We start from the raw sequence: 26,774 nt of genomic DNA, 5'->3' as shown, positions 1-26,774 counted from the left end.
TTTGAATAAAATACAGATTTCCTCCTACAGTGACAAACAATATAGGGTATCTTCCCAAACCCAGGAGTATACAATAGATATTCCATACAACCCATAATTGAATCAGTGAGATGATTCGCACTAACAATGCACTGCGCAGCACAAATCCTATCCTAGCAGGAGTGAGGTAAGGAAAAACATTAGGAGTGCGTGAATATGCACTTCCAACTCCTGTGCATAAAGTGTGCTCCTCAGAGGCAGGCCATTGAAGCAAATATAGCTTGCTCCACCAAGTCCTGGGAATAGAATGAAGCATTAATGCACCTTTAAGATACTTTCATATGTTACACCTTTCCTGAGAGAATGTTTTAGTCCATTGGGCCAATGGCAGAGGGAAGGAGTTACAGAAGCCTGTGGGGGCAATATCCTCAGAAAATATACATTCCTATATTTATAGATTTGCATTAATACATTACAATATTGTTTTAACACCTAAACTCCATGGGGGGATGTTTAGAGGCACAATACAGGGTGGGGGTCTGTAACCCCCTTTAAGGAGAGGTTAATGGCTATAAGTGTGCAAAAAAATGTAAACCAGTTGAACTCTAATCAGTTTTGAGGTCCCACGAGAGCTACAGGCGAGTCGGTTCATCTTCACCATCGCTGCAATTGCCACAGCAGTCCTAAAGTGACACAAGCAGAGTATGAGAATTCCAGGAAGGCGAGGGAACGGACGAACATGTTACAGCACTGCATAGTTTACGGTAATTAGAGCAATTACAGAGCAGGGACATTGGAGAGTGTCAGAGTCTCAGAAAAGGTGGCTCACTTATTTAGAAGTACCAGTTCCCCGATGCCAGCCCTTATCTCCATCATCTTCCAGCTTTTAAGTGAGGTCTTAAAAGGCCAAATATGTATTACAGTTATTAAACTGAAAATAGTAGAATGGCATAAAATTTAGCAGATCTAATGCTATCCTTTATTGTTGTAAAAAGCAATAAAGATCTCTAAAGGGTACTATTATATATTTCATTTGTACATTTCAAAAACACGACAGAAGTTTTACCAAGTTACACGACGAGAATTACCGACGGGTGCAAATAACTGTTGTATAGACATCCAACGGTCCTGCCTGGAGTCTAGTTCAGGTATCCAGATGCTAGTTTCTGCAGCTACACACTGGTTTTGTACCTCATATTTTTATGCTTAAGAAGCATTAGAACGTTAACATTTTGCACACGATCACTAATTGAAGCAGCAGCCAATCATGTGTATGCTATCCAAACATCAGTGTTCAGACAGAATGTGTAATTGGAGCTCGGCTCCCATCCACTAGAAGTGGTTATCTGAAAGAGGCATGCTCCCTGCTTTCAGCAGTGAGTTAAATTAAATCACTGCAGGTTATTAGCATGGGGAAAGCCAAACAAAACACCCATGCAAGGCTTTAAGTAACCACCTACAAAGGCCTTAATTACAAAATAAATATGCCAATAAGAAAGAATAAAAAGTGTGAGGTTCCCCTTTTACATGATGAGAGGACTAGAGTGCTTGTCTCTATTTAAGCCTGATTGTATGCACACTTACTTATTACCAATATTCTATGTAACTTTACTTGCTTTGGGTCTAGTCATAGTCCATGTCTCTGCGATTTAATCACACTATTACTAACAGTAGCTGGATGAACTCCTAGGATCTAAATGTCACAACTCAAGCCACCCCAGGAGATCCCGTCTTTACCCGCCTGCTGAGGAAACGCTGCAGAAGTCCTTTTTTTGGCTGTGGGGATGGAAGACCCCTCCAGTCTAAATCAGGTGGAATGGTCCCGTCGGCCGGTATTGCACTCAGCTCCCAAAAGCAGTCGGTGTCAATCATCTGAAGGAGAGATCATCATAGGTGAGTGCTTGTACCGACCCTCACTCATTTCATACTCTGCAGTCCTGTAGCTGACAGTTTGCAGAATAACCAAAATCATTTACTTAAAGCTACTAATACACTGTTTTCTTTGCTTGCTGACCCATGCACTTGTTTAGGAGATTTTTTGTTTAAAAGTAGAAAGGAAGGTGAGATCTGTGAAAAATAAGTGCAAATTTAACAGTTACGATCAATTTCCTTTCCTGAAATGACCTCTCTTCCCACAACCTTTACAAAGGCTGTAATGGTCAACAACAAATCAGAAACTTACGTTAAAACAAATGGAAGCAAATACCAAATGGGATGTAACAGTGACAACACTAAAAAAAGGAAGATGGCAATGGGATTGCTACACAACATGTCTATTTTAATCATTAAATATCGTATTTGTTTGATTATAAGAATGTTTTTTTTCAGAGTAAATGCTCTGAAAAATACCCCTCGTCTTATACTCAGACCTCAAATAGAAGTCTGACTATGAGACTAAGATCCAGATCCCCCGCAGCGCTGCAGAGGACCTGGATCCTCCTGTATGGTAACCTCTGCTGCTGCCGGCACTTCCAGCGGGGCTTCTATCACCGAGTGTAGACCTTCTCCCGCCTGCCAGAGAGGAGAATTCCCCGCACTTCCGCCGGGGCTTCTTTGATGGAGAACCGGCGTCACATGACCTTCCGGTGCTCAGTCATAGAACCCACGGCGGAACCAATGCTGGCCTCCACTAGACACCAGGGAGTCAAAAGCACTGGTAAGTTGGGAGGGGGGTGTTATATGGGGGCATAAGGCATTTCTGAAGGCAGAGTGCCCCATGATATGCCACTCTGGCATATAGGGGTATAAGGCATTTCTGGAGGCAGAGTGGCATATAGGGGGTTAAAAGGGGGTATGCCTTATACCCCATGGGGCAGAGTGGCACAATATATATATATATATATATATTTCTCAACCATAGCTTTTAATAAATAAGAAAACATAGGTTACACAAAAACATTTACTAGTAAAACGTTTTCCCTTTGGGTCATATTATATTCAGGCTTTTCTTCCTAAATTAATATTCAAATTTTGGGGGTCGTCTTATAATCGAGCAAATACGGTATTTCTATATAGGTTTAGTTATAGTAAAATGTAGTATTTGGTATAAGTGAACCTGTTTAACAATACCTCGTTCTGCCATGGAATGCACACACATCCGGTGGCAAACTTGCTGTAGAAGTTCGTGTCCGTCTCCTCAAGCTCAACCCCTTTTACCGTTGAGAATTGCTCTATATCAAGGACATCTTTACAATAAATGGCCTGAGGCTGAAGAGAAATTGATATTTTGCTATTTACTCATGGAATAAAAAAGGTAAAAGACAGTAGTGGGACTTCTTAAACTATGAACATCACTTTGCCCAACACAACCACCATGGCGATTGCATGTCTCCTTCCCCAAATAGTCTAGTACTTACATCTGGTTTGAATGGGGGTTCCAACATTCCAGCTTCTAGTCTTTTGAAATTGATATTTTTAAACAGAGGGTGTTCTTTTACCTCCTGAGCACCGCTTCCACGACACCCCAGTCGCTGCTTGGGGTCTTTATGCAAGAGCTGTGGGTGGGAAAAACTCAAAGGTTAAACCACTCTATACAGAGACTCATCTAAGTGTTTGGAATGATTAATTAGCAGGCACCATGTGATTTCACATGTACAATCATTTTAAAACCAACACAAAATGAAATAATGCCCACGACAGCTTTGTATTTTAGCAAGGTCATGCCTCCAAGTATGACCTTGTGCCGAATTTAAGACATGTATATCTGTTACAAACAGCAACACAAGCATTGGGGGGAAAACAGAATTTATTATAGGAAGTAGAAAGCAAATGTACAACATTTCTTGCAACATTTAAAAGTGCTGTTCCACCTACTCCACTGAATAATATAGCCAGAGAAACAAATCTTTAAGCCGGTCACATTTTCTCAGAGATTGATAGAATTGTAGCCTGTAATCATGCGACTCAGCAAAAGGGGAAAAATACAAGAAAAAGCTTCCTAAACTTTTCTGTGTTCATATTTGAGACTTTAAAACTTCTGAGGGCAAAGCAGAAAGACTGACCCTGCTAACCTGTCTTTTCTTATTTGTTTAGGTGAAACAACCCATTTTTCCCTTAATTTGATCCCTCTGAACTGCTCTGCTCTAGCTGCCTGCCAATTCCATACATCCCAGAATGGGCATTTACTTGAAGGTCCTCTAGTTTAAAGAGTACAGGGAGTAGCTATAGAAAGTCAGACCGCTTTGATGTAAAACATGGAGGAGCACCTTTATAGAATGGCAGGATTCTATTTCTAAGCAACTGTAGCATCTCAATAAACCTTTTAATGCAGTTTTAAGTGACAGAGCATGGAGAAGAAAAATAAAACAATGCGTTTTATTTCTTTTAGTTCGCTTTAGATGATGGAGCAACTATCTAGCGATATGTTATGTGGTACCCTGGTAGAACTTGTAGTCTGAAGGCCAAGCAGGGCTCATTTTATTGGGAGTGTCAGAACAAGACAGTATAATTTAAAGCCAGTGGATAGATGATTTAGGGGCAATGTGGAAAAAAAAATCTGCATTACAAAAGGCGTAGTAGATATTTTCACATATTTCTACCTGAAATAGACCCACAGCACAGTAAAGGCTTATGCAATAAAGGCATTCCAAAAAACGGGATTCAAAAAGGGCAGACTATAGAGGGGGCAATTATCAGAAGCTCATAAGTAAAATGAAATATAGTCCGAATAAAATGACAAAAGAAACCCTCTAGTTACTTGATAATGTGATACCAATGAGGGGTTAACATGATAGAGAGGAGAAAAAAAAAAAAATACCATTAGCTTGATGCCGGAAGACAAAAAACAAAAGTAGATTTACATAAATGATTCTCACATTCCCATAAGAAAACATGGAGTTTGTAGCAATAAATAAGTATATTTATATATATCGCTTTAATAATGTTAAAAGCAAATTGATACATTAGGTAAGGAAGAGAACGAATTTGTGAGTGTAACTGACGCACTTGCAGTGTCATCATGTGATCTGCAAATCATCGGCTTTAGTAAAGTTATTTGCTTAACGACTCTCAAACAACCTCAGTTATGGCTGGCCATAAAAATCAAACGGCTGCACGCAGCATCTGCGTATGGCAGATCTATTTATACAAAAATCCCTACCCGTGACAGGTTTTAGGCAGCTTGTAGTTGCCCGCATAAGAACAACAATTTGCAAGACAAACAACAGGAGTTAGAGACATATTTGTCTGAGCACACAAAAGGTCTTAAAGGTGCTGTGCCTCTTAACACCGATCATCTGCACATCTCTGACATTGCAGAAGGGGCCGGAAGTGGTCTTCTAGTTTAAAGGGACCTCGCTCCCTCACACATCACTCACTGTGTATTAGGATCTGCAGAGCTTACATTTTTCATGTGCGCAAGCATGAAATGGCAGGTGGGAGTGGCTGTAGGTGTCAGACCGCTGTGAAGTAATGCAGAGAGGATGGCCTTGCAGGAATGAAATGACTTTCTAGGCAACTGTAGTATTTCAATAAACTTTTCAACATTCTTTAACCCCTTCCGTACCGGGACGTACCTGGTACTTCCTGGTTAACAGTCACCGGTAGACCGGGACGTACCAGGTACGTCTCCTCCAAAAAACGCCCCCACATCACCACAATCGCGGTGATCGCGGGGTCGCTGCTGCTGCTGTCTGCCCAGGACTCCTGGGCAGACAGCACAGCCTGTCTAAGCCCGCCCCCAAGCCTACGATCACTCCCACGGAGTGATTTTGTAGGCAGAAACAGCGATTGCAGAAAGATCTGCAATCGCGGTTTCAGCTGCCACAGGCAGCTTCAGGGAAGGGGGGGGGTGTTGAATGGGTCCCCACACAAGTGTGGGGACCTGATCCAACACCCCCCTGCTGCCTGATCGCTCCATGAGAGCGTCAGTGCAGCGTTAACCCCTTCAATACCGCGATCGCGGCATTGAATGCCGCGATCGCGGCATTGAAGGGGTTAATTCCCGTTTTGTAGGGTGCTCTGCTGCTGGTGGTCTGCCTGAAAGCCCAGGCAGACCAGCAACAGCAAAAACGACCCCCCAGAAGTCCTCTGATCAGTCCTGTAGGACTGATCAGAGAGATTCCTCCCCTACAATCTCCAGTCTATTGGAGATTGTGTCCCAGCTGCCAGAGGCAGCTTCAGGGACAGGGAGACAGGGTTCTTTGGTCTCCACATGAGTGTGGAGACCAGACCCCCCCACCCTTCCTCAGTTAACCCCTACCCCCCCTCTTCCTCAATTAACCCCTTCAATGCTGCGATTGTGTATGACCCCCATCGCAGCATTGCAGGGGTTAATATTAGTCCCCACAAGCTTGTGGGGACTAAATATCAGTCAATGCTGTGCTTCAATGGAGCATCAGCATTGAAAGAGTTAAAAAAAAATTAAAAAAATAATAATAATAATAATAAAAAAAAATTAAAAAAAAAAAATTTAAAAAAAAATAATAAAATAATAATAAAAAAAAAAAATAACAGCACTGACCTGAAAGTCCAGGGTGCTTCCAGGTCAAATGCTGATCAGATCGCTCCTGGCCAATAGGAGTGATCGGATCATTATGGCAGCCCACGGATGACCCTGCTCTACAAAGAGAGAGGGGTCATCTAGGGTAATTATGAAAAAACACAAATTATTAATAAATGAAATAATCATAATTATTACCTGATCACTTGTCGGTGACATTTTAAGTCGCTGATTATTGATCGGTCTCCCTGATTGATGTCAGCGGCCTAAACCTGTCACTTACAAGTAATCTGATAAAAAAAATATTTAAAAAAATGTAAATGCACATGTTCCAGTTTTGCCCTCATAGCTTCCTCAAAAAATGCATGAACCATGCATGTGAGGTCTTGTTGGAATCAGGGGATCTTGGTGAACAAAATGTGGTGTTTTCTTCCACTGTTGCACTTATGGTGTGCAAGAAATTCAGTGCAACATTGAAATGTATGCGTTAAAAAAGCAGTAAAATAATTTCCCTGTGAAGTTTGGCAGACATCAGTGAAGAAATGGCTAGCTGAAAACTGTCAAAACTACCCTAGTTGAACACCTTGACTTGTCTACTGTTCATAAATATATACTTTTATGGGGTAATTTACAGTGGGGGGCTTCCAAAATGTCCCAAATGGAATATGGGCCCAGGAAACCAATTTCTGAAAATTCCAAATATGAAAACGAAAATGCACATGTTCCAGTTTTGCCCTCATAGCTTCCTCAAAAAATGCATGAACCATTCATGTGAGGCCTTGTTGGAACCGGGGGATGTTGGTGAACACAATTTGGTGTTTTTTTCTGCAGTTGCACATATTCTATACAAAATATAATATAAAATCTAAAGCAACATTGCAACATATGCAAAAAAAACCAAAAAAATATACAAATACCTCAAAATTTGGCAGCAACTGGCGATAAAATCCCTGTTTGAAAAGTGTCAAAATGACCCTAGTTGTACACCTTGACTTATCTACTTTTCATAAACATATAATTTTGGGGGGATAATCAGTATCTGTGACAACTATTGCAGTTATTAGACTACCATGCCAAATTTGCAAAAAATTACATTTCAAAAACACGATGCATGCCTAGCAATATTTGCCCTATACTGGTCAAAATAGATGAAAATCCTGGCCATGTTGGGTGGTTTCCAAATCAGGACAACTTAATGAATATATTTGGGATAATTTTTTCCCATTGGTTCAATGTGTGTACAATTTGTATGCATACAAAACTGTAAAAAAATGTGTTTTTTTCATTTTTTCACCACTTTTTCCAGTTTATTTCAAACAAAACAATGTACTACCCAGCTTAATATGGTTTCAAATGAAAGCCCTACTTGTCCTAAAAAAAACAATATATGATTTGTGTGGGTGCACCAATTGATAAGAGAGAAATTACAGTTGAAGAAAGACATGGCAAAAACACAAAAACGGCTCCGGTCCTTTAGCGACACGTTAGTATCAAAATCCCGGTCCTGAAGGGGTTAAGCGACAGTGAGCACTGACCAAAAAAAAAACAAAAAAAAAAAAACCCCACACTCAAAACAATACAAGAAGTACATCCTAAAAAATATAACATTCATATTCTGGGGTGCTGCTGAAATGACCAACACACACGTACAACAAAGCAAGGAATCAGCACAGACAAACAATTTAAATATGCACCTAAGGTATAAACATTTGGATTCCGTCACTATATGGCCACATATATAGCTTAGCCCACTACTGCGTCAAAGTACCTGAACTTTACAAGTCCTGTCTAATCCTAACATTGCTGTATTATTTAACAGGGAGCTCAATCAGTGGCCCTGCATTGTCTTTTAACCCACTGAAACTCTCCTGCAATTTAAAGCCCTTTCTGGACACCATTAGGTAGGTGGGGTACTTAACCATAAGGTCTGGTCAATATTTGTATGTATATATTATATTACATTCATACATTTGTAGCCTCGAACAATTTATACAATTTAATTTTCTGAAGAGAAAGCATAAAACATCTAAGGCAGAATAAATGGTTTTGCGCTTCCTAGAAAATATGTCATTTGTTTTTTTTGCCTTTATACCTGTGATAAAACATATTTAAAAAAATGTAACATCTGTAACTATACAAGATTATACTTAACGTCCTGCCTACAGATGTAACACGTGTTAACCGAAATATAAAAACCTATATTTTATCAGGGGGTCTGTGACATTGATTCTGTGCTGGATTTAATGTGAAGGCAAATCACATTAACTTTATAACAATAAAAAAAAAACCCATTAAAGATCCTACCTTGGAATTTACTTCCTGAAGATAGGACTGGTACATACCATTTCTTTATAGTCTTACCTTGCACATACCAAAGAGTAGTAAGAGGTAATACAGGTGAAAAAAAACTTTCCACAAACTGTCCCTCGAACAATTATAAAGATTACAATCATTAGTACATATTCTGAGGATTCGGAAGTTCCCTACCACTGTACATACACTTTCATTTTGGTGAAACTGACGGATGTTGTATTATGCTAGGTTTTTCTGCTCACCATGGTACAAAGCGATTTTGCATCTGGAGAGAACTTATCAGAATACTCCTCCTGTCCCTCCTTCACCATGCGCTCCACTTCTTCACGCTTAATCTTCCTTTTCCTCTGCTGGAAAGGGGACTGCCCCTCAATCATCTCGTACAATAAGCAGCCGAGGGCCCACCAGTCAGGGCTGAATGTGTATCTCTCGTTCTTCACTACTTCAGGCGCTGAAACAAAAACAAACAAATATATATATATATATGAAAAGCAGGGAGGTTTTTCACCAAACTGTTTATCAGCCCCGCATGTTATCACTTCTGTCTCACTTACCCATATAGCCTACAGTGCCCACTCTGCCCTTGATGGTCTGATCTTCCGGGATGTGCACCGCAAGTCCAAGGTCTGAAATCCTAATGTGTCCTTCAACAGAAAATAAGTATAAACATGACTGAAGAGTACAACGGTTTATATTAAACCCCCCCCCCCACAAAAACCATAACACTGTTACCCACTGAAACACACAACGTTATTCACTGATTGCAGAACAGTTAAAGAGGAAGTTTCACAACTTTCTGAAAGCTGCCATTCTGAATGTATAAAATAGCTAGAAATTCAAAGCAGAGAGCAGCTTTATAAATACCGTATTTATCGGCGTATAACACGCACTTTTTTAACTAAAATATGAAGCTGAAACCCTACCTGCGTGTTATACGCCGATAAATCCTAGAGCCAGTGGCGGAACTACCGGGGTCGCAACTGCGACCGGGCCCTGGAGCTCTGCCAGTCAGGGGTGCCCAAGGGGTGCCGAGCGGTTGCTGAAGACGACCGCTCGGCAACTCTCGGGCCCCCCTGACTGACAGAAATCCAGGACTCCTCTGCAGGCCGCCGCCTGCCTCAGCGCTTCAACTCCTGTGTTGGAAGCGTGAGGGGTTTGTCTCGGGTGCCGGCGCTTCACGCTGGGCGCCGGCATATGACGTCAGACGCCAGCGCTCAGCAGTGAAGCGCCAGCACCCGAGACAAACGCCTCACGCTTCCAACACAGGAGTTGAAGGTAAGTGACCGGGGGGGGGGGTTAGGGAGAGAGGGGAGATCCTGAGAAGGGGGGTTAGGGAGTGTGTGTCTGAGTCTGTTTGTGTCTGTGTGTGTGTCAGAGTGTGTGTGTGTCTGAGTGTGTGTGTGTCTGAGTGTCTTACTGTGTGTGTGTGTCTGAGTTTGTGTGCGCGTCTTGTTTCCCAGATAGCAGTGATTCTGATGAAGTTTTTTTTGTTCAAAGAGGTGCTTTTTCTTTCATATTTGCCTTATAAGTGGTATAAATGTTATAATAAATGTTATAATGTAATAAATATTATTCCAACATTAAGTTCATAGCTTCCAAGTTAAAATTATTTTTTCTTACTCAAATTTCCTTGTTAAAATGGGGGTGCGTGTTATACACCAGTGCGTATTATACACCAGTGCGTGTTATACGCCGATAAATACGGTATATCTCAAGGCATACACGCAAAGAGTCGTAACAAGAGGGATGAAAAAGACAAAATACCGGTAAGCAGACAGATAAAGTAATACACAAAGCAAGTCCAAAGAACTGACAAGCAACCCTAAGCTACTTTCTCACATAAAAATGTGATGTCATAAAGTATAGTTATTCACAAAAACACCACAGTTGGTATATTCAGAGGCGGTCTGCATAAGTTAAATCTCTGTTCCCTTTAATGATCTGAAAACTTACCATCATCATCCAGCAAAATATTTTCTGGTTTCAGGTCTCTGCAAAAAAAGTGGTCAATATTTAGACTGAAAAGAAAGTGAACCAAACAACAAGTAGTAAAAATAATAAATACAAATGTAAAAAATATATATAAAAAATATATATAATATATACACACACTTCCTCCTTATTGTCTCACAGCTGCCACCCACCAACACTCCCCAAATGTTGGATAGTACCAAATCACTTCCAAAAAATGATAGTGGCAGCAATCTACAACATCATTGTTTTTTTCTTCCTTTTCTTTTTTTGATCTTACACGAGCGCCCCTAAGTGGAAGTGATTTAATATTTAGACTGAGCAAGAAAAAAAACAACATCCAAAACAAACTAGTACAAGAAGTATTACCGTATTTGCTCGATTATAAGACGACCCTGATTATAAGACGACCCCCCAAAATCTGAATATTAACTTAGGAAAAAAAGAAAAAGCCTGAATATAAGACGACCCCAAAGGAAAAAAGTTTTACCAGTAAATGTTAATTCATGTAAACTATTTTTTTTAATAAAAGCTATGATTGAGAAAAATATTTTTTTTGTTTTTATTTCCTTGTATTTTCCAACCTGCCCCCCAGTTACGCACATCTGCCCCCAGGCTTGCCACACCAATATGGCACTGTGGCCCATGATATGCTTTTTAACCCTCTATATGCCACTGTGCCCCATGGTATGCCTTTTGACCCCCTATGTGCCACTCTGCCTCCAGAAATGCCTTATACCCCTATATCCCATTCTGGCATTTAGGGGGTTAAAATGCATATTATGGGGCAGAGTGGCATATAGGGAGGTATAAGGCATTCCAGGAGGCAGAGTGGCATTAAGGGAGTTAAAAGGCATTGTATAGAGCACTCTGCCTCCAGAAATGCCTTTTACCCCTATATGCCACTCTGGCATTTAGGGGGTTAAAAGGCATATTATGGGGCAGAGTGGCATATAGGGAGGTATAAGGCATTTCAGGAGGCAGAGTGCTCTATTAAATGCCCCCTTAACGCCACTCCAGAAATGCCCTATGCCCCCATTTAACACACACACACACACACACCCTATACCCCCATTTAACTAACACACACACACACTCTCTCCCCCCCCCTCTCTCACCGGTGCTTCCAGCCGGGGCAGCGGGTTGAGGTCGCCTTCCGCAGCAGCCGGAAGGAGGTGGAGTTGGCAGCGGGGGTTTGTATGCGTCCGTCGCGTATACTTTCCCCGGCTGTCAGAGATCAGAGTTCCCCGGAGGAGGATCCAGGTCCCCTGCAGCGGTGCGGGGGATCTGGATCTTAGTCTCCTAATCAGACCTCTATTTGAGGTCTGATTAGAAGACGACCCCGATTAGAAGACGAGGGGTATTTTTCAGAAAAAAACCTCGTCTTATAATCGAGCAAATACGGTACTTTGTTTTTGTAATTCATTTCCAATTGAGAAAAATTACACCAGTGTTTGGTTCATTCGCTAAATTGTGAGCATAAGGGCATTTGTGTACCCATTCTCTATCTATTTAGTAAATAGTTAAGATTTAAATTTCAACTAATGCAGCAATGCCTGTGAATACTTGAAATGTGCCAATTGTATATCGCCCCTGGAGTATTTTCTGGCATTTAGGACTTCAATGCACACACAGTAATACATTATTTATCCTTTTACATTGCTTTAGCAAAATATATAATCCTTGATTTTTCACCTATACCCCCTTTTATATGAAGGAGGAATGGCTCAAAGTGGTTTCTTACCATTCTCACTAATCATTAATAATAAAGCTAACTCGTAATGTTTGCACCCATATCTAAGGCAACCACAAGCGAAAGTGCATGAATTACCATCCCTATTTTACCAGCACTGACACTGGATCTCTTTGTAGTGCAAGATTAAAGCGTTAATAAACCTAGCACAAATGTATAGAGACACACACAGTTACATCCTTTATGCACACAAAATTACAGCACATTTTACACTATAGGTTTTCACGGTAGCTTCCATTGTGTGGTTTTTATTCCCGACACCCTGTAAGGTTTGCCACCACAGTGAGCCCTGGAAAATGTTGCCCATGGATTAAAATCACTCAGCCAGCTGACCATGGTTTCTATAACAGCCATGTACCTGCCTGAAACACACAGGTAGGCCACCGGGTGCTCTCCCTTGTCTCAGAGGGTGGCTTAGTGTGGAGGCAGGGCTGGCTTTGCAACTGATGTGGCTATCCTCAGCTAGCCTTAAGGTAGTTGGGAGTGGGGTTCACTAAACACCACTTTCATGCCTGAAAAGAGGAAAATTACCCCAGCAGCACTTCACCTAGAGATTCCATGTCAACCCCTGAGAATTTCCAGGTATGGTTATGCATACTCACTAACATTACTTCCTGGATCCCGGGACAAAGGCGTCATTGCCTAAAGGGACAGGGCCACGCACTTTGCATGACCCTGCGGCATTGAGCTCTAGGCTACCCAACACAGATATTGGGTAGATTGCAGCTCTTTTGCACAGGCTGTGTGTGTCTTAGACATGCATAGTTAAAATGCAATGCTGTCTGTGCAGTCTAATGTAACTTTTATGCCAGGACAAGAACCCCCCAAAAACAGGACTGTTGGCAGCTATGGTCATGCACGCTTATTTTGCAGTGTAACCTCATACATAGACTATGGTGGATAAGACAGCTGTAGACTTATTAGAAAATAATGTGACACGCCATGGTGTTTCCATTCTTCTCTCTGGGACAAATCCATACCTGGGAACTCTCTGGGTTTGACGCGGGTAGCCGGAGCCCAGAAGTTACTATGTTTGGTCATATCACCTTCTTGAACCTTATGGTAAGCCGTACCTGTACACTATTCTTTCCTGGTGTAGATCTTGAAGGCCACAGCAGATTTCAGCAGCATAAAATATTGCTCGATCTTCATTAAATCCAGAATCACCCATGTGATAAATGTGAAACTTCAAATCCCCTCCATTCATCAACGTGAGCACCAGGCACAGGGCATCTTTGGTCTCATACGCATATGCCAGACTAACCTGAATGTTAATACATTAGAATATTAGCACAAAAGAAAAAACAACTTCAGCTCTGCATATTGTTTTAAGCAAATATTGAACAATTTAAAATTTCCTTGTTTTAATTACAATGTTAAGCAGAAATAAAATAAAAATTAAAAGGTAAACATTATGCAAGGGGGTATTAAAGAATGTGATACATGTCCCTGTCTTTTGCTGCTACAATTTTAGTGAATATCAGTCAGGAAAAAGAATCATATTTGTTCCTGGTTTGTACCACTCTGACCAGCTTTTATACCAATCTACACATAGGACATGCCACCAGATTGGAAGCCTATAAAAAAAAAAACACGCGAGTGCCTTAGCCAGGGTATGAGTTTATTTATATACTATAATGGGTTTAGGAAATAACCAAAAAAAAGCACAATTTTAACCAGATATATTGCGCACAGATTAAGGATGCAATAAACACTATTATTACAATATAACTAAACTTGTACCACATGTGATCATCTAAAACTGAGCACATGCGGAGCGATGTTATGTGCAAGTAAGGCCACGTTAGGAAAAGCAGGCCTGACTGCTTCATTTAATTTAATTGCTGGACAGCATTCATGGAAACACTTTTCCTGAAGCTCACCATAACTTGGTACTATGCAGAACAGAGCTGGGGGCATTCACCAGAAACGGGGTTCTAATGGTATTCTCACTTGGGCACTCTCAATGTCAAGGAGAAAGACGGCATTAAGAACCTTCTCTAAATATGTAACTTAATTCCAAGGTAACATGGACAGTCAGGAAGAAATAAATTATATACTAGGATTCATGGCTTGCTGCTGGTTAACTTTTCTGAGAATCTTTCATGAGCCCCGCATTTGTCTGTTGCTTGACTCCTGTAACTATATTTTAAAGCAGGAAATAAAGGCATAGGCATGAACGGAGTCCTTTAAACTTTTAATTTCCTGGGTACACATGAAATGTCTACTTAAATTAAATGAGGAGAATGAGATATTGATATTTTATGCCCACTTTTCTAAACTGACCTCTGGATGGATCTGTACTTACTACAAACCTGCTGTTGACTCTCTCAAGAATTTGTTTTTCATTCAGAGCCATCGACTCCCCTTTCCTTTTCTTTATTCGTTTTTTCTCCAGCTTCTTGCAGGCATACATTTTCCCCGTCGCTCGTACTTGACAGGCACACACCTGAAAGTCAAACACACACAATGCTGCAGCACACAGGTGTATCGCATCTCCTCATTGCTGTACACAACATGAAACGAGGAGGTGTGCTTTTGTGGCAAGAGGGGAAAAAAATAAAATAAACAAAAAACCAAACCCATAAAAAAGGCTAGCAGATGTATTGCTGAAATGTTAGTTAAAAAAAAATAAAAAAAATTCACCTCTAGTATAATTACCCCATCAAGCACGGACAGCAAAGAAATAAAACCAACAAGCAGGGGAACTTCGGCATCACATTAAAAAATATAAAAATGCACACACAGCATTCTGCATTGTAACAGCAGTCTGGGTGACCGGGGCAAGTAGACAACTGGCTGGGCTGCACATCTGTGCATCCACAAACTTCAGCACCAGGTAGAATTGCAATCACAGCATTCTATATTTGCACATCCAGAACTCACTAATATATATATATTCCCTTCTCATCCCTACGGGTGGTATGCGGTAGGTTCTTTATCAGAGTGTTCTGATGTTGTCCTTGGAAGCTATCAGAGTCACAGCTCCAAGTGCTCCTATGAGTACTGGGACCACTTTAACCATTACTCTCCACATCTTCTCTAGTTCTGCTTTCAGGCCCTGGGACTTCTCAAGCTTCCCATACTCTTTTCTGATGTTGCTGTCACTTGGCACCACTACATCTGTCCGCCCTCTGGTCCTTGTCTACTACCACAATCTCGGGTTGATTGGCCAGTCCCTGCTTGTTTCCCTGGATCTGGAGGTCCCACAAGATCTTAGACCTGCTATTCTACACAACCGTCTGTGGAATCTCCCATTTGGACTTTGGAGGGTTTAGCCCATACTCCGTGGAGATGTTGGTTGTGCCGTTTAGTGTATGCTGCTCCTGCAAGGATCTTACATCCCTGTCACTATGTGTTGGACTGCCTCAGAATCCTCTAGGTGGGAGCGCGCTGCTAGCAGATGGTTCATCTGTGCTGCAAGGCACTGATGTACTAATGTCAGTTTCTTCAGCCAGTAAGTATGGAGCATGTCTGGGCCAAGTGCTGTCCACCTCTTCATGTTATTGACTTGCTGTATGATGTCTGCTACTGTGATGGTGACTGGTTCCTGTTCTGAGAGATCGCTGTGGTCTGCTCTGAAGTCCCACAGCCACTTTGGATTGGTGTTGTTTTTTCTCTCTCTCATATATCCTTCCAGTTCTGCTCAGTTTCTGCTACTGGTGGGTCTGAGGTTACTGTATTGCACTGCAATTGCAAGTACACCTTGGATGGTTCTTTGGAGAACAATCAGGCCCTTGTATTTTTCTAGCAGGCAAGTCTTGTTAATCTTTACACCCTTCTGTAGTCCTACCAGCTGCCTAACGTACCTCCGGGTTGCCTTGATCTTGGCTTCTAATCTCATTTTCAATGGAGGATATGTTCTCTTGTCCTTTCCAAGTGTGTAGCCAAACAGTTACAGGTTTACAGCTGTTGCATAAATCAGTTCATTGGGCTGAAGTTATGGTGGTAGTAGGGATGGTTGTGAGGCATCTATTAGCATCTTCTCGCATACTAAGCGAAGGTCCTTCTCCATTGAGCCTTAGTAATCACGTAAGGGTTGACTGTAGGTGGTTTATCCACGATCTTACGTCTCATCTCAGCTGCTGTGCACTTTAATGGCAGGGGCAGCAACGAAGTTCCGACTTCTGCTGCTGTTCTTCTAGGTCCCCTTGCAACTGTGGGTCTCTTTTCATCTGGGTTGTGTTCTCATATTATTAAGGTAGCCATTATGCATTAAGAAGTCTTGCCCAAGAACCCTTACTGGAAGTGTAAGGCAAGGCAGCCTCCAGCTGGGATTCAAACCCCAGTCTCCAACATCACTTAACCACTACTCTATTAAGTCACATATATTATATATGCATCTGCAAACCAATTGGCTTCTTGGCATTTGTAGCTAATCAAAAGCCAGCTAGAATTCAAATCATGGTGTGTCTCAATACTTATGTCAATACTTATGCACTGTGAGATAAATGCCCACTGTATTTTGTGTACATCTTGGAAGGAACAGGAGGTGTACCTGAGTTCCAGTGTGGGCTCCAAGGTGGGCTGGTAAGACAGACAACTTTTGAGAGTCTGTTAGAAGTCCATTTTGTTATATTTTATGCTGGGAACCAGCTTAGCTGGCCAGTTCTTTGGTAGTCAGGGAAGGCTACTGTATAGTAAGACCCCTAAATATGAGTAAGGTTTTCTTTGTCTCATTTGATGCAATAAAAGCCAGGAAACATATTGGGTCTCCTACTGTCCATGCAGCACTAAAAGTGTCCCGGCAGGTACCTTACTACAGTACTCAAAACCTGACCCGAACTGGAACCATAACGTCAGAAAAGCTTTATCTAATGGGCAAAATCGTCTCTTACCCATACCAAAAAAAGTGGAACCATAGCCAAATCACGTATGCTGTGTTCTCGATTTAGTAAAAAGGAAATGGCCTTTCAACGTTCTCCAATTGTTACAACATTGGCAGAAGCAGTCATGGGTTATATAGTGGAAACACAAGAGTGATCTAATTTAAGACAAGGTTCATTAGGGGCTCAGGCTGTCATAATAGCAAACACCACTTTCCTTATATCACTGAACTTGATGTAAAGTGCAGCAACATAAAAGCTTATCACAAGAAAATGAGTTTCTCATTTTTCCAAACCGTCAAAGGTTATGTTTGAAAAAATAAATGTCTCAGTCACTATCACAGCTATTAACATAACTAAACTTAACTCTATCCAGAGGTTGTGGTGTTTGTTTGGCAACCCAAATCTGAATATTAAGGAGAAAAAAAAGGCCTGAATATAAGATGACCCTATAGGAAAAAAGTTTTACTAGTAAATATTAATTCATGTAACCCATTTTTTCATATTTAAAATTATATATATGCTATAATATAGCATAATATATTTTATTTGCTAACCTGCCCCCCCGTTATGCACATCTGCCCCCAGGCTTGCCTTACACCCCCTATATGCCACTCTGCCCCATGATATGGGTTTTCACCCCCTATATGCCAGAGTGGCATTTAGGGGGTATAAGGCATTTCTGGTGGCAGAGTGGCATATAGGGGGTATAAGGCATATCATGGAGCACTCTGCCTCCAGAAAAGCCATATGCCCCCCCCCCCGACTTTCCAGTGCTTCCGACTCTCTGGTGTCTAGTGGGGGCAGCAGGTGGAGGCCACTGTTGGTTCCGCTGGGGCTTCTATTACTGAGCACCGGAAAGTCATGCGACACTGGTGCTCCTTCATAGACGCCCAGGCGGAAGGGCCGGCAGCAGCAAGAGTTGTCTGCAACCATCGTGCAGACGTTCGCCGGCTGCCAGAGAAGAGAATTCACCGGCGCTCAGTGATAGAAGCCCGGTGTAAGTGCCGGCAGCAGCTGAGGTTACCAGGAGGATCCAGGTTCCCTGCAGCGCTGCGAGTGATCTGAATCTTAGTCTCATAGTCAGACCTCTATTTGAGGTCTGGTTATAAGACTACTAGGGCTGCAACTAACGATTATTTTAATAATCAATTAGTTGGCCGATAATTTTTTCGATTAATCGATTAATCGGATAAAAAAATACATTATTTTAAATTGAAGAAAAATTTCAATAAAAAACGTACAATTTACACTTTCATCTCTTTATTGCAATGGCCTCTCTCTATTCACCTTCTTATTTTACTGACATAATAATAAAAGCTACAAGAACCCAAACACGGTGCTTCTCAAACTAGGTTTTAACCCCTTCAATCCCAGGGGTTTTTGGTACCTCAAAGCCCAGAGCAATTTTGCCATTTTTGGGGTATGTCGGTTTAGCGATGATTCTCTTTTCCTGTGAATAGTGTACCCATATAAACTATATATCGTTTTTTCAAGGAGAGATAGAACTTTCGTTTGATACCATAGTTGGATGATTAGCTGGCAATTTAGAATGAGAAATTTAGTAAAAACTAGCGAAGATTAGAAAATTAAACTAATTTTTTTTACATTTTCCCTCTGAATCCTCACAAAATTAGGTAAAGTGATGGAAAATCCCCTCCATGTTTAATTCAGGTGTCCTGATTTCAGAAATACCTAATTTATATAGATTTTCCAGACTTTCCCAGCACCAGGGAGCGTTCTATTAGGTGTACAATTTTGTATAATTTTTATGCCTATGGCTTAACGGGTTTGGGGGTTGTGAACAGGGGCAGGAGGGTTATACTGGCTAGATGTTATGCTAGGGCAATGGGAAGTAAGGTTTTTTTAAGAATTTTTTTATTATCTTTTTTTATATATTTTTTTTTAATTTTTTTTTTAATTTTAATTTTTTTATTTTTTATATATTATTTTTACACAGTAATGGTTAGAGGTCCTCCTAGGGACCTCCTGAACATGCCAGTGATGTCACAATGACATCACAGCCCACATTATAATTTTTTTTTGTATTATTTATATTAATATTTTAATGATTTATTTAATATTATTTTTAAATGACTAACCGTTTTTTTTTTCTGCTTTTCTCTTACAGGACGGGAGGGGGGGTGAGAGAGATGGTTTCTCACTCCCCTCCCCGCGATCCCCCTGCACCGATCACACTGTGATCTCTATGCAGGTCCTCACAGACCTGCATAGAGATCGCAGCGTCTCTGTGCCTCATCGGAGGGCAGAATATCCCCGCAGGGGATATCCTGTCCTCCGATGACCTTCCGGGTTACATCAGCAGTGACGTAACCCGGAAGGAAATGCCCGATCGCGCATTTGCAACTGCGCGATCGGGCACTTTCAACCGTAACAGCTTACCGGCTTTCATGCCGGAAGCTGTTACGGGAGATTGGGCAGCAGAAAGCCGGCTTCTGCTGCCAGGGGGGAGTCCAGGCTGTCAAACGACAGCCTGGTCTCCCGTGCAGCGGCAGGGATGTGTCCCTGATGCTGCACGAAAGGCTGGACGTACCGGGACGTCCATAAGGGTTTCTTTGTGGGCGTTTTTTGGACGTCCCGGTACGTCTATAGGGGAACTAAGGGGTTAATACAAAGTTATTAGTAAATATTAATTCATATGTTAACTATTTTTCATATTTAATAAAAACTGAGAAAAAAGCCTTGTTTAAATTTTTTTTATTTACCAAACTGCCCCCAGTTATGCACATCTGACCCCCAGCTTGCCACTCTGCCCCCATATATGCCTTCTACCTCTTTTATGCCAGATTCCACTGTGCCCCCTGATATGCCTCATACTCCTTATATGCCTTATACTCCTTATATGCCAGTGATATGCAACTGAGCCCCCTGATATACCTTTTACCCCCAGATTTGTTTTATGCCCCCCTGATATGCCTAATATCCATATGTCTTATACCCCCTATATGCCACTGAGCCCCCTGATATACCTTTTACCCCCAGATATGTTTATGCCCCCCTGATATGCCTAATATCCATATGCCTTATGCCCTAAAAATTCATAATACCCCCCATACACCACTCTGGCTCCTCCCCCTCCCATACACCACTCTGGCCCCTCCCCCTCTCATACTCCACTCTGCCTCCTCCCCCCTCCCATACACCACTCTGCCTCCTCCCCCGCCCATACATCACTTTGGCTCCTCCCCTCCCATACATCACTTTGCCTCCTCCCCCTCCCATATACCACTCTGCCTCCTCCCCTCCCATACATCACTTTGGCTCCTCCCCTTCCTATACTCCACTCTGCCTCCTCCCATACACCACTCTGGCTCCTCCCCCTCCCATACACCACTCTGGCTCCTCCCCCTCCCATACTCCACTCTGCCTCCTCCCCCTCCCATACATCACATTGGCTCCTCCCCCTCCCATACATCACTTTGCGTCCTCCCCCCTCCCATACTCCACTCTGCCTCCTGTGCACCTCCGTTTCTGACAAGACACCAGGGAGCCGGGTAGAGAGGCAGAGGGGGAGGAGCCAGAGTGGTGTATTGGAGGGTGGCTCCCATACACCCCTCTGACTCCTTCCCCCTCCCATACACCGCTCTGCCTCTCTACCCGGCTCCGTTACTGAAGGCACTTTCATTGCAGCTTCATAGAAGCCACAGTGTAAGTGAAGGGCAGTAACGGAGGCTGTCTGTGCGATGCAGACCCTCACCGGATGACAGAGAGGATGATTCTCTGTCAGCATCGCACAGACAGACTCCGTTACTCACCTTCACTTACACTGAGTCTTCTATGAAGCTGCAGGGAAAGTGTCTGTCAGTAACGGTGCCGGGTAGAGAGGCAGAGTGATGTATGGGAGGGGGGAGGAGGCAGATGGGAGGGGGGAGGAGGCAGATGGGAGGGGGGAGAGAGACGGAAGTGAGAGACCGGCCGACAGTGAGGGGAATCCAGGTCCCCTGCAGCGTTGCGGGGGATCTGGATTCCGGTGTTATAATCCGATCTCTGTTTGAGATCGGATTATTATAAGGAGAGGAGTTTTTCAGAGCATTTGCTCTGAAAAAACCTCTTTTTATAATCGATAAAAATCGATCCGATTAATCGATGATGAGATTCGTTGACAACGATTTTCATTATCGATTATTATCGATTTTATGGATTAATTGTTTCAGCCCTAAAGACTACCTCGATTATAAGTCAAAGGGGTATTATTCAGAGTATCTGTCTTATAAAATCGAGCAAATACGGTATTACCAAAAGCATACATGTTTGCCATGCTGGTTTTCCAAATCAACATTAATTTAATTCCAGTTTCATTTATTTGAAAAGCAAAAGCTTTACTTGGTCAATATTTAGACAGAAGGAAACCTTTTACTGTTCTTCATTTATATTTGTATACATTCTCCAACATCTTAAAATGATTTGAAACATATATACAAGAACGAGCGGAGGCTTAGCTGTGTCAACTTTTGGTAACTTATGTTATCTCTAAGTGAAACCCTCTGCAGAGTTGCTTGGCTTCTCAACTTTCCAATGATTGGCAGAATGTTTGTAACAGGTTTGCTGAAAGGACAATGGCACCGACTAAATAACAAGAGGAAAGCGTAAAAAAAAAAAAAAAAAAAAAAAAAAAAAAAATAAAACAAGAAAAAAAAAAAAGACACAGCCTAACTGCTTTTAAAATCAGCAAGGGATTTGTCCGGTTCAAGAAGTGCTTCTATAAATGTATTCTTGGTATTATGAACGCCGAGTTCTAGAATATGCAATTAACTTTCTCCATAGATAAAATAAACATGTTTAGAAACTAATGGGAAACGCTAATTAGGTCAGGACTGGAACATAGTGGTAGACCACAGTGCCGCCATCTCCGATTTACCTTTCCATTTTCTTGTTTTAGTAACATAAGCTTTTAAGTCTGTTTTTATTGATATTGGTTATCGTGTGTTTTTGCTGCATTTGAGATTTAAAGATCTGTGTATTTGTCAGATTACATTTTTAGCCTTTCGAGTTCATTTTTTACCATGTTTTGACTCAGAATTCTATACTATACATATACAAATAAACCTTATTCAGAAAGTTAAGTCCTTACAGGACTGGGTTTCTGAAAATCTTAAACCACATACAATATGAAGACAGTAACATATTTGCTCATACAATATATGCATTTATGCTCATGACCAAATTAGACAGAAGAAACACCACCGTGGTCAAACTGTGACTTAAAGCAGGGCCATCCATTTTTATATAGATGAAGAACCAAATTAACTTCAGGAAAATACATTCACAGTTCATCTAGATAAGAATAGGCGGTGTGTTTAGCTAGGAAGCAGGCAAACAATATATCTGTGATAAGTAGTGAAGAGGATAATTGAGAGTAACTGATAATAGACTGGAGGAAAGTACATGTTCACAAGGAGAGGGAAAACAAAACAAGAAGATTTCTTACTTCTCCAAAGCCTCCCTTGCCAAGAACTCTGTACTGTCGAAATGTGTTCTTTGTAGCTGGGCTCCTAAGGCGAAGAGGGGTAAATCATGTATTCAATCATCTGGCGTTTCACAAAACCCAGGAATTCATATATACACAGGCCATCGTGTTGTCAGCTTACCTCTCAAGCCATTTCCACTGCAGAAAGCGATTGTAATAGACACTGTCCAAGTAATCAGAAAATGGGGCCATGCTCAGGAAGTCATGGACAAGCCTGCAGAAAGGGCCACACATGGATTTAAAAAAGGCACACATGTACCAAGATAAGACATAAGATATGGCAAACACCTAGCAACCGATATCTCTATCATGGCAGCCTGGTTATTAGGTGGAATGAAGAACAAGCACATTGTGATGCAGACACATTACACAGCACATAGAATCATTGCACACAGCCCTACTTACTTTGAACAGTCTTTAAAAAGTTCTTTGAACGGTTCACTTTCTAGGCTCTCCACACAGCCACTGACCAGCTGCTCAGGAACTTCTGGAATGTAATCTTCACTCTGGAAAAGAAGATCCAATAGAAGAACTTGTTCATTTATTAAACCCCATTCAGCCAAAGGTCCAGCTCTCATTTCTTTTCAGAAACTGCTAACCTTAGTTACTGAATAGTTCACACTAATTGAGCGCAAAAGACACCAAAAACAAAACAGAGACATTACGGTTACCTAAAGAAAACAGAGCTGTTCTTCCCTGTCTTTAAAATTCAGTCATCTCAGTTCCCCAATTAATGGTGAGGATAAGGAAAGGGAAGTAAACCTTGAACAGAACACTGTGTGATGGTGAATAAAATCAGATAATATGTCACCAATATGTCATTCTGCCCTACTCCTCACAATGCACTGTCTACATGTAATAATGACACACACACACTAACTTTTCTGCATTAATAATACTTAGTGCAAGACACATACAAAGTCCAGAAATAGAGATTATTCGACAATAATGCTTTATCCTTGACAAAGTAGTGTAACAAATACAAGAACTACTTGTGAAAACTGGTGAACATTGCCTCCAGCATGCTGACATTATGCTTTTTAAATATGTCGGTTTTATGCGTCGGTCTTTTGGTTGTATTGTACTTTACTTTCTGGCTTGCCTAAGCAGTGTCAGGATGGGAACACTAGCAAGCAATGTGCGCCATTGTGAATTATTTACAACTAAGCTACCGAGAGTACTGCAGTCATCCCAAAACAAAGTATTTCTATACTAAGCAATAGGCTCCGTGCCCAAGCCGCTCCCATTTTCATATACTGGAGCCCTAGCCTACTGGTGCTGACCTAAGTAGGCTAGCAAGGTGCTAGAGGAACGTGTATATATATTCGGCACATCTGACATAGATGGAGGTAAATATGATAGAATAAAAAGGTCCATATAAATTTTATTTTCAGGAACTGTTTATAAAAAAAGTGGGATGTGCATAATTCTTATCTTATATAATAAAAACCCTGCAGTACATTTTTGACTTAAACCTGGATGACCTGAAAGTCACCTTATGAGGTCAAGTATAGAACACAATCTCCTCAAAAGTGAAATCATACACAACTATTTTAAAGTTACTATATGACTGTCTGATATAGAAAATGTTTATATATAGAAAAAAATAAATACATAAAAGAAAGTTAAAAAAAATACATGACTCAATAATGAAAATTACATCAGTTACAAAGTTGTAAGAATTTGTGATGGGTTATTCAATATTTCAAGAATATGGTGTATAAAATAATGTTTCAGATACAATTTATAGTTAAATGTATTTATTCCTGCACAAGAACCACTTATCTGGCTCTCTAACACAAGGTGAAGAGAGTTATTTCAGCTCAACAAAACTTTCTGTAAAAGCCACAGAAGGGCAGTGCCGAGTGACAGGTTGAAGATAATGTCAAAGGAGACAAACAACAAGATAAGCCACAATACTTCAATGATCTTACTCTCTTACCTCACTACTAAGATACTTCTCAATCAGCAGCTTCCCGCATTCTTTGCGCTTCTCATCAGGCGAAACTTCATAATCAGCCTTCGCAGATATAAAAGAATAGAGCGAAAGTTAAGGTCATTCACATAGTGGCTGTGCCTCAGGTGCAAGGTTCCCTACTTCATATTCTCTTACCACGGCATCAAGAAATCGGACGCAGCGTAGGAGCTCGGGCCGGGTTTCGCAAAACTGACGAAACAGGAGACGTCCGATTGGCTGCTTGTCACACAGACTGTGATAATCTCTTTCTACAGGGGAACAACAACAACAAAAAAAAGCGCTTATTAAACAAAAATGAGAAATTAATAAAATTTTATAGGAATGGGGAATGCACCAATAAGAGATGAGGATATATGTGCCTGCTAAAATGAATTCACATTGGTGTAGGAAGAACAAAAGGCTAGAGAGAACAGGCCCAGGCAAACAGATGCAACTTTGACATTTAGAATAACAAACAGCGTGCCCTGAGAACTCACAGAAAGCCATGGGGCATTTTCGCACACAGCCAGTTTTGAGGACATAAGGTCATGCAGTTACACGGATCAGGGTAAATTATATATCCTGCACAGAAACCGCGCAGCTAGGCAGCAACAAAACACAGTAAGGGTTACTTAACCCACCTACGCCAGTTTATAAACTTCTATATAAGCAGATTCACTACGAAACCTTAAAGGATGTGGTCAGAACACCAAGGCAAACGGAAGCTATGCAATAATCTTAGCCAACAGCTTGGTAAGGCAGGAAGTTTATCAATTATCATACGTCAAGAAAATTATTATATAATATGGGTGCTTAAAACCCAAGGGACTCACCGAGGCTCCTCCTCAACTCCTCGCATTCGCTAATATGGGGAAACTGTAGCATCTGTCGCCATTTTTTACTTTTGCCTTTCCGGTTTCCTCCGCCACCTGCAGAGAGAAAAAAAAAAAAAAAAGAAGCAATATAAACGGCCACCTGGTTCAACAAAAAGGCAAGCAGTGCCCGTGTTTATGTATGGAAATTTCAGACTGTGCTAGTCTCATGCAGAATCACGTACATCAGAAATCAAATTCACATGCAAATAGAATGGAAATGACTGCAGGCCTAAGAGGCATCGTTTTGTGCGAGGTGATCGGTATACTTTTGTTTCGCCATCCAATAAGTCTCATAGTACACACACTAATATATATATACATAAGCTTGATAAGTTATTAGTATACACAGTGTGCTACAGAAAAGTTTGCCTCAGAATTAAACATAGAGATTGTTGGCTAAACCGAGGTCACGTTAGGATAATTTATGTTGCTGAAAAAGTTACGAGGCAGAGAGGCACTTAGCTAGTAAGATGCAGAAGAGCTCTCTGATCTGCTAATTATCTTTTTAATGATATCTCCTTAATCTCAGTCATGCTTTCCATATAAGCGAGACTCAGTATAATATGTCTACTGATATAAACCAAGCAAGCTGCCTTTGGAAATTATACAAGGATTTGGACACACACAATAGACATATACACATATATTATACATTCATCTTTGCGCGCACACACATATATATATATATATACGTACACACTGTACAACCATAGTCAATACTCACACCTTATTAGTTTTTTTCTGTGATAAAAGAATACAGCACAGCTAGTTCTGTTCCACACAGTATGGGCACATGCAATACATATATATATATATATATATATATATATATATATATATATATATATATATATATATATATATATATACATACATACATACATACACACACACATATTATATATATACACACGTCATATAGCAAACCTGTATATTTGACATGATACACACACCTACGTGCACATATAACTTTAACAGGACTCGTGGTATCTGCATGTATCATTACCCTATGACAGTCACATACATACCCTCCCTGGCTTTCAGCAGCACGGTGTTGGCTACTATATTCTCGAGCTCCATAAGGCGGCCTGGCCAGGGGCTCCAAGCCTCGGGCGGCCACTCACTTTCCACCAGACTCCAAACACCCTGCTGCTAGTGACAGAACCCACCCAC

The 26,774-nt window shown here is 41.2% G+C and overlaps 1 protein-coding gene across 1 annotated transcript; it reads right to left on the bottom strand.

Moving 5' to 3' along the window:
* Nucleotides 1-26,774, bottom strand: GRK6 (G protein-coupled receptor kinase 6). The gene is made up of 16 exons (XM_053461881.1): nt 26,630-26,774; nt 25,560-25,655; nt 24,883-24,995; nt 24,712-24,789; nt 23,175-23,275; nt 22,891-22,983; nt 22,731-22,794; nt 14,764-14,904; nt 13,529-13,719; nt 10,685-10,722; nt 9,286-9,375; nt 8,974-9,182; nt 3,336-3,473; nt 3,049-3,186; nt 1,717-1,851; nt 1-662 (listed from the first exon to the last, which is right to left on the bottom strand). The coding sequence occupies exons 1-16, from the start codon at nt 26,679-26,681 to the stop codon at nt 612-614; spliced, it is 1,728 nt and encodes a 575-aa protein (XP_053317856.1). The 5' UTR covers nt 26,682-26,774; the 3' UTR covers nt 1-611.

The sequence above is a fragment of the Spea bombifrons genome, chromosome 4 (genome assembly GCF_027358695.1).
Source record: "Spea bombifrons isolate aSpeBom1 chromosome 4, aSpeBom1.2.pri, whole genome shotgun sequence".
Classification (NCBI taxonomy): Eukaryota; Metazoa; Chordata; class Amphibia; order Anura; family Pelobatidae; genus Spea; species Spea bombifrons.
The sequence above is the reverse complement of the archived record's forward strand: the minus strand, read 5'-3'. Positions and strand labels throughout refer to the sequence as shown.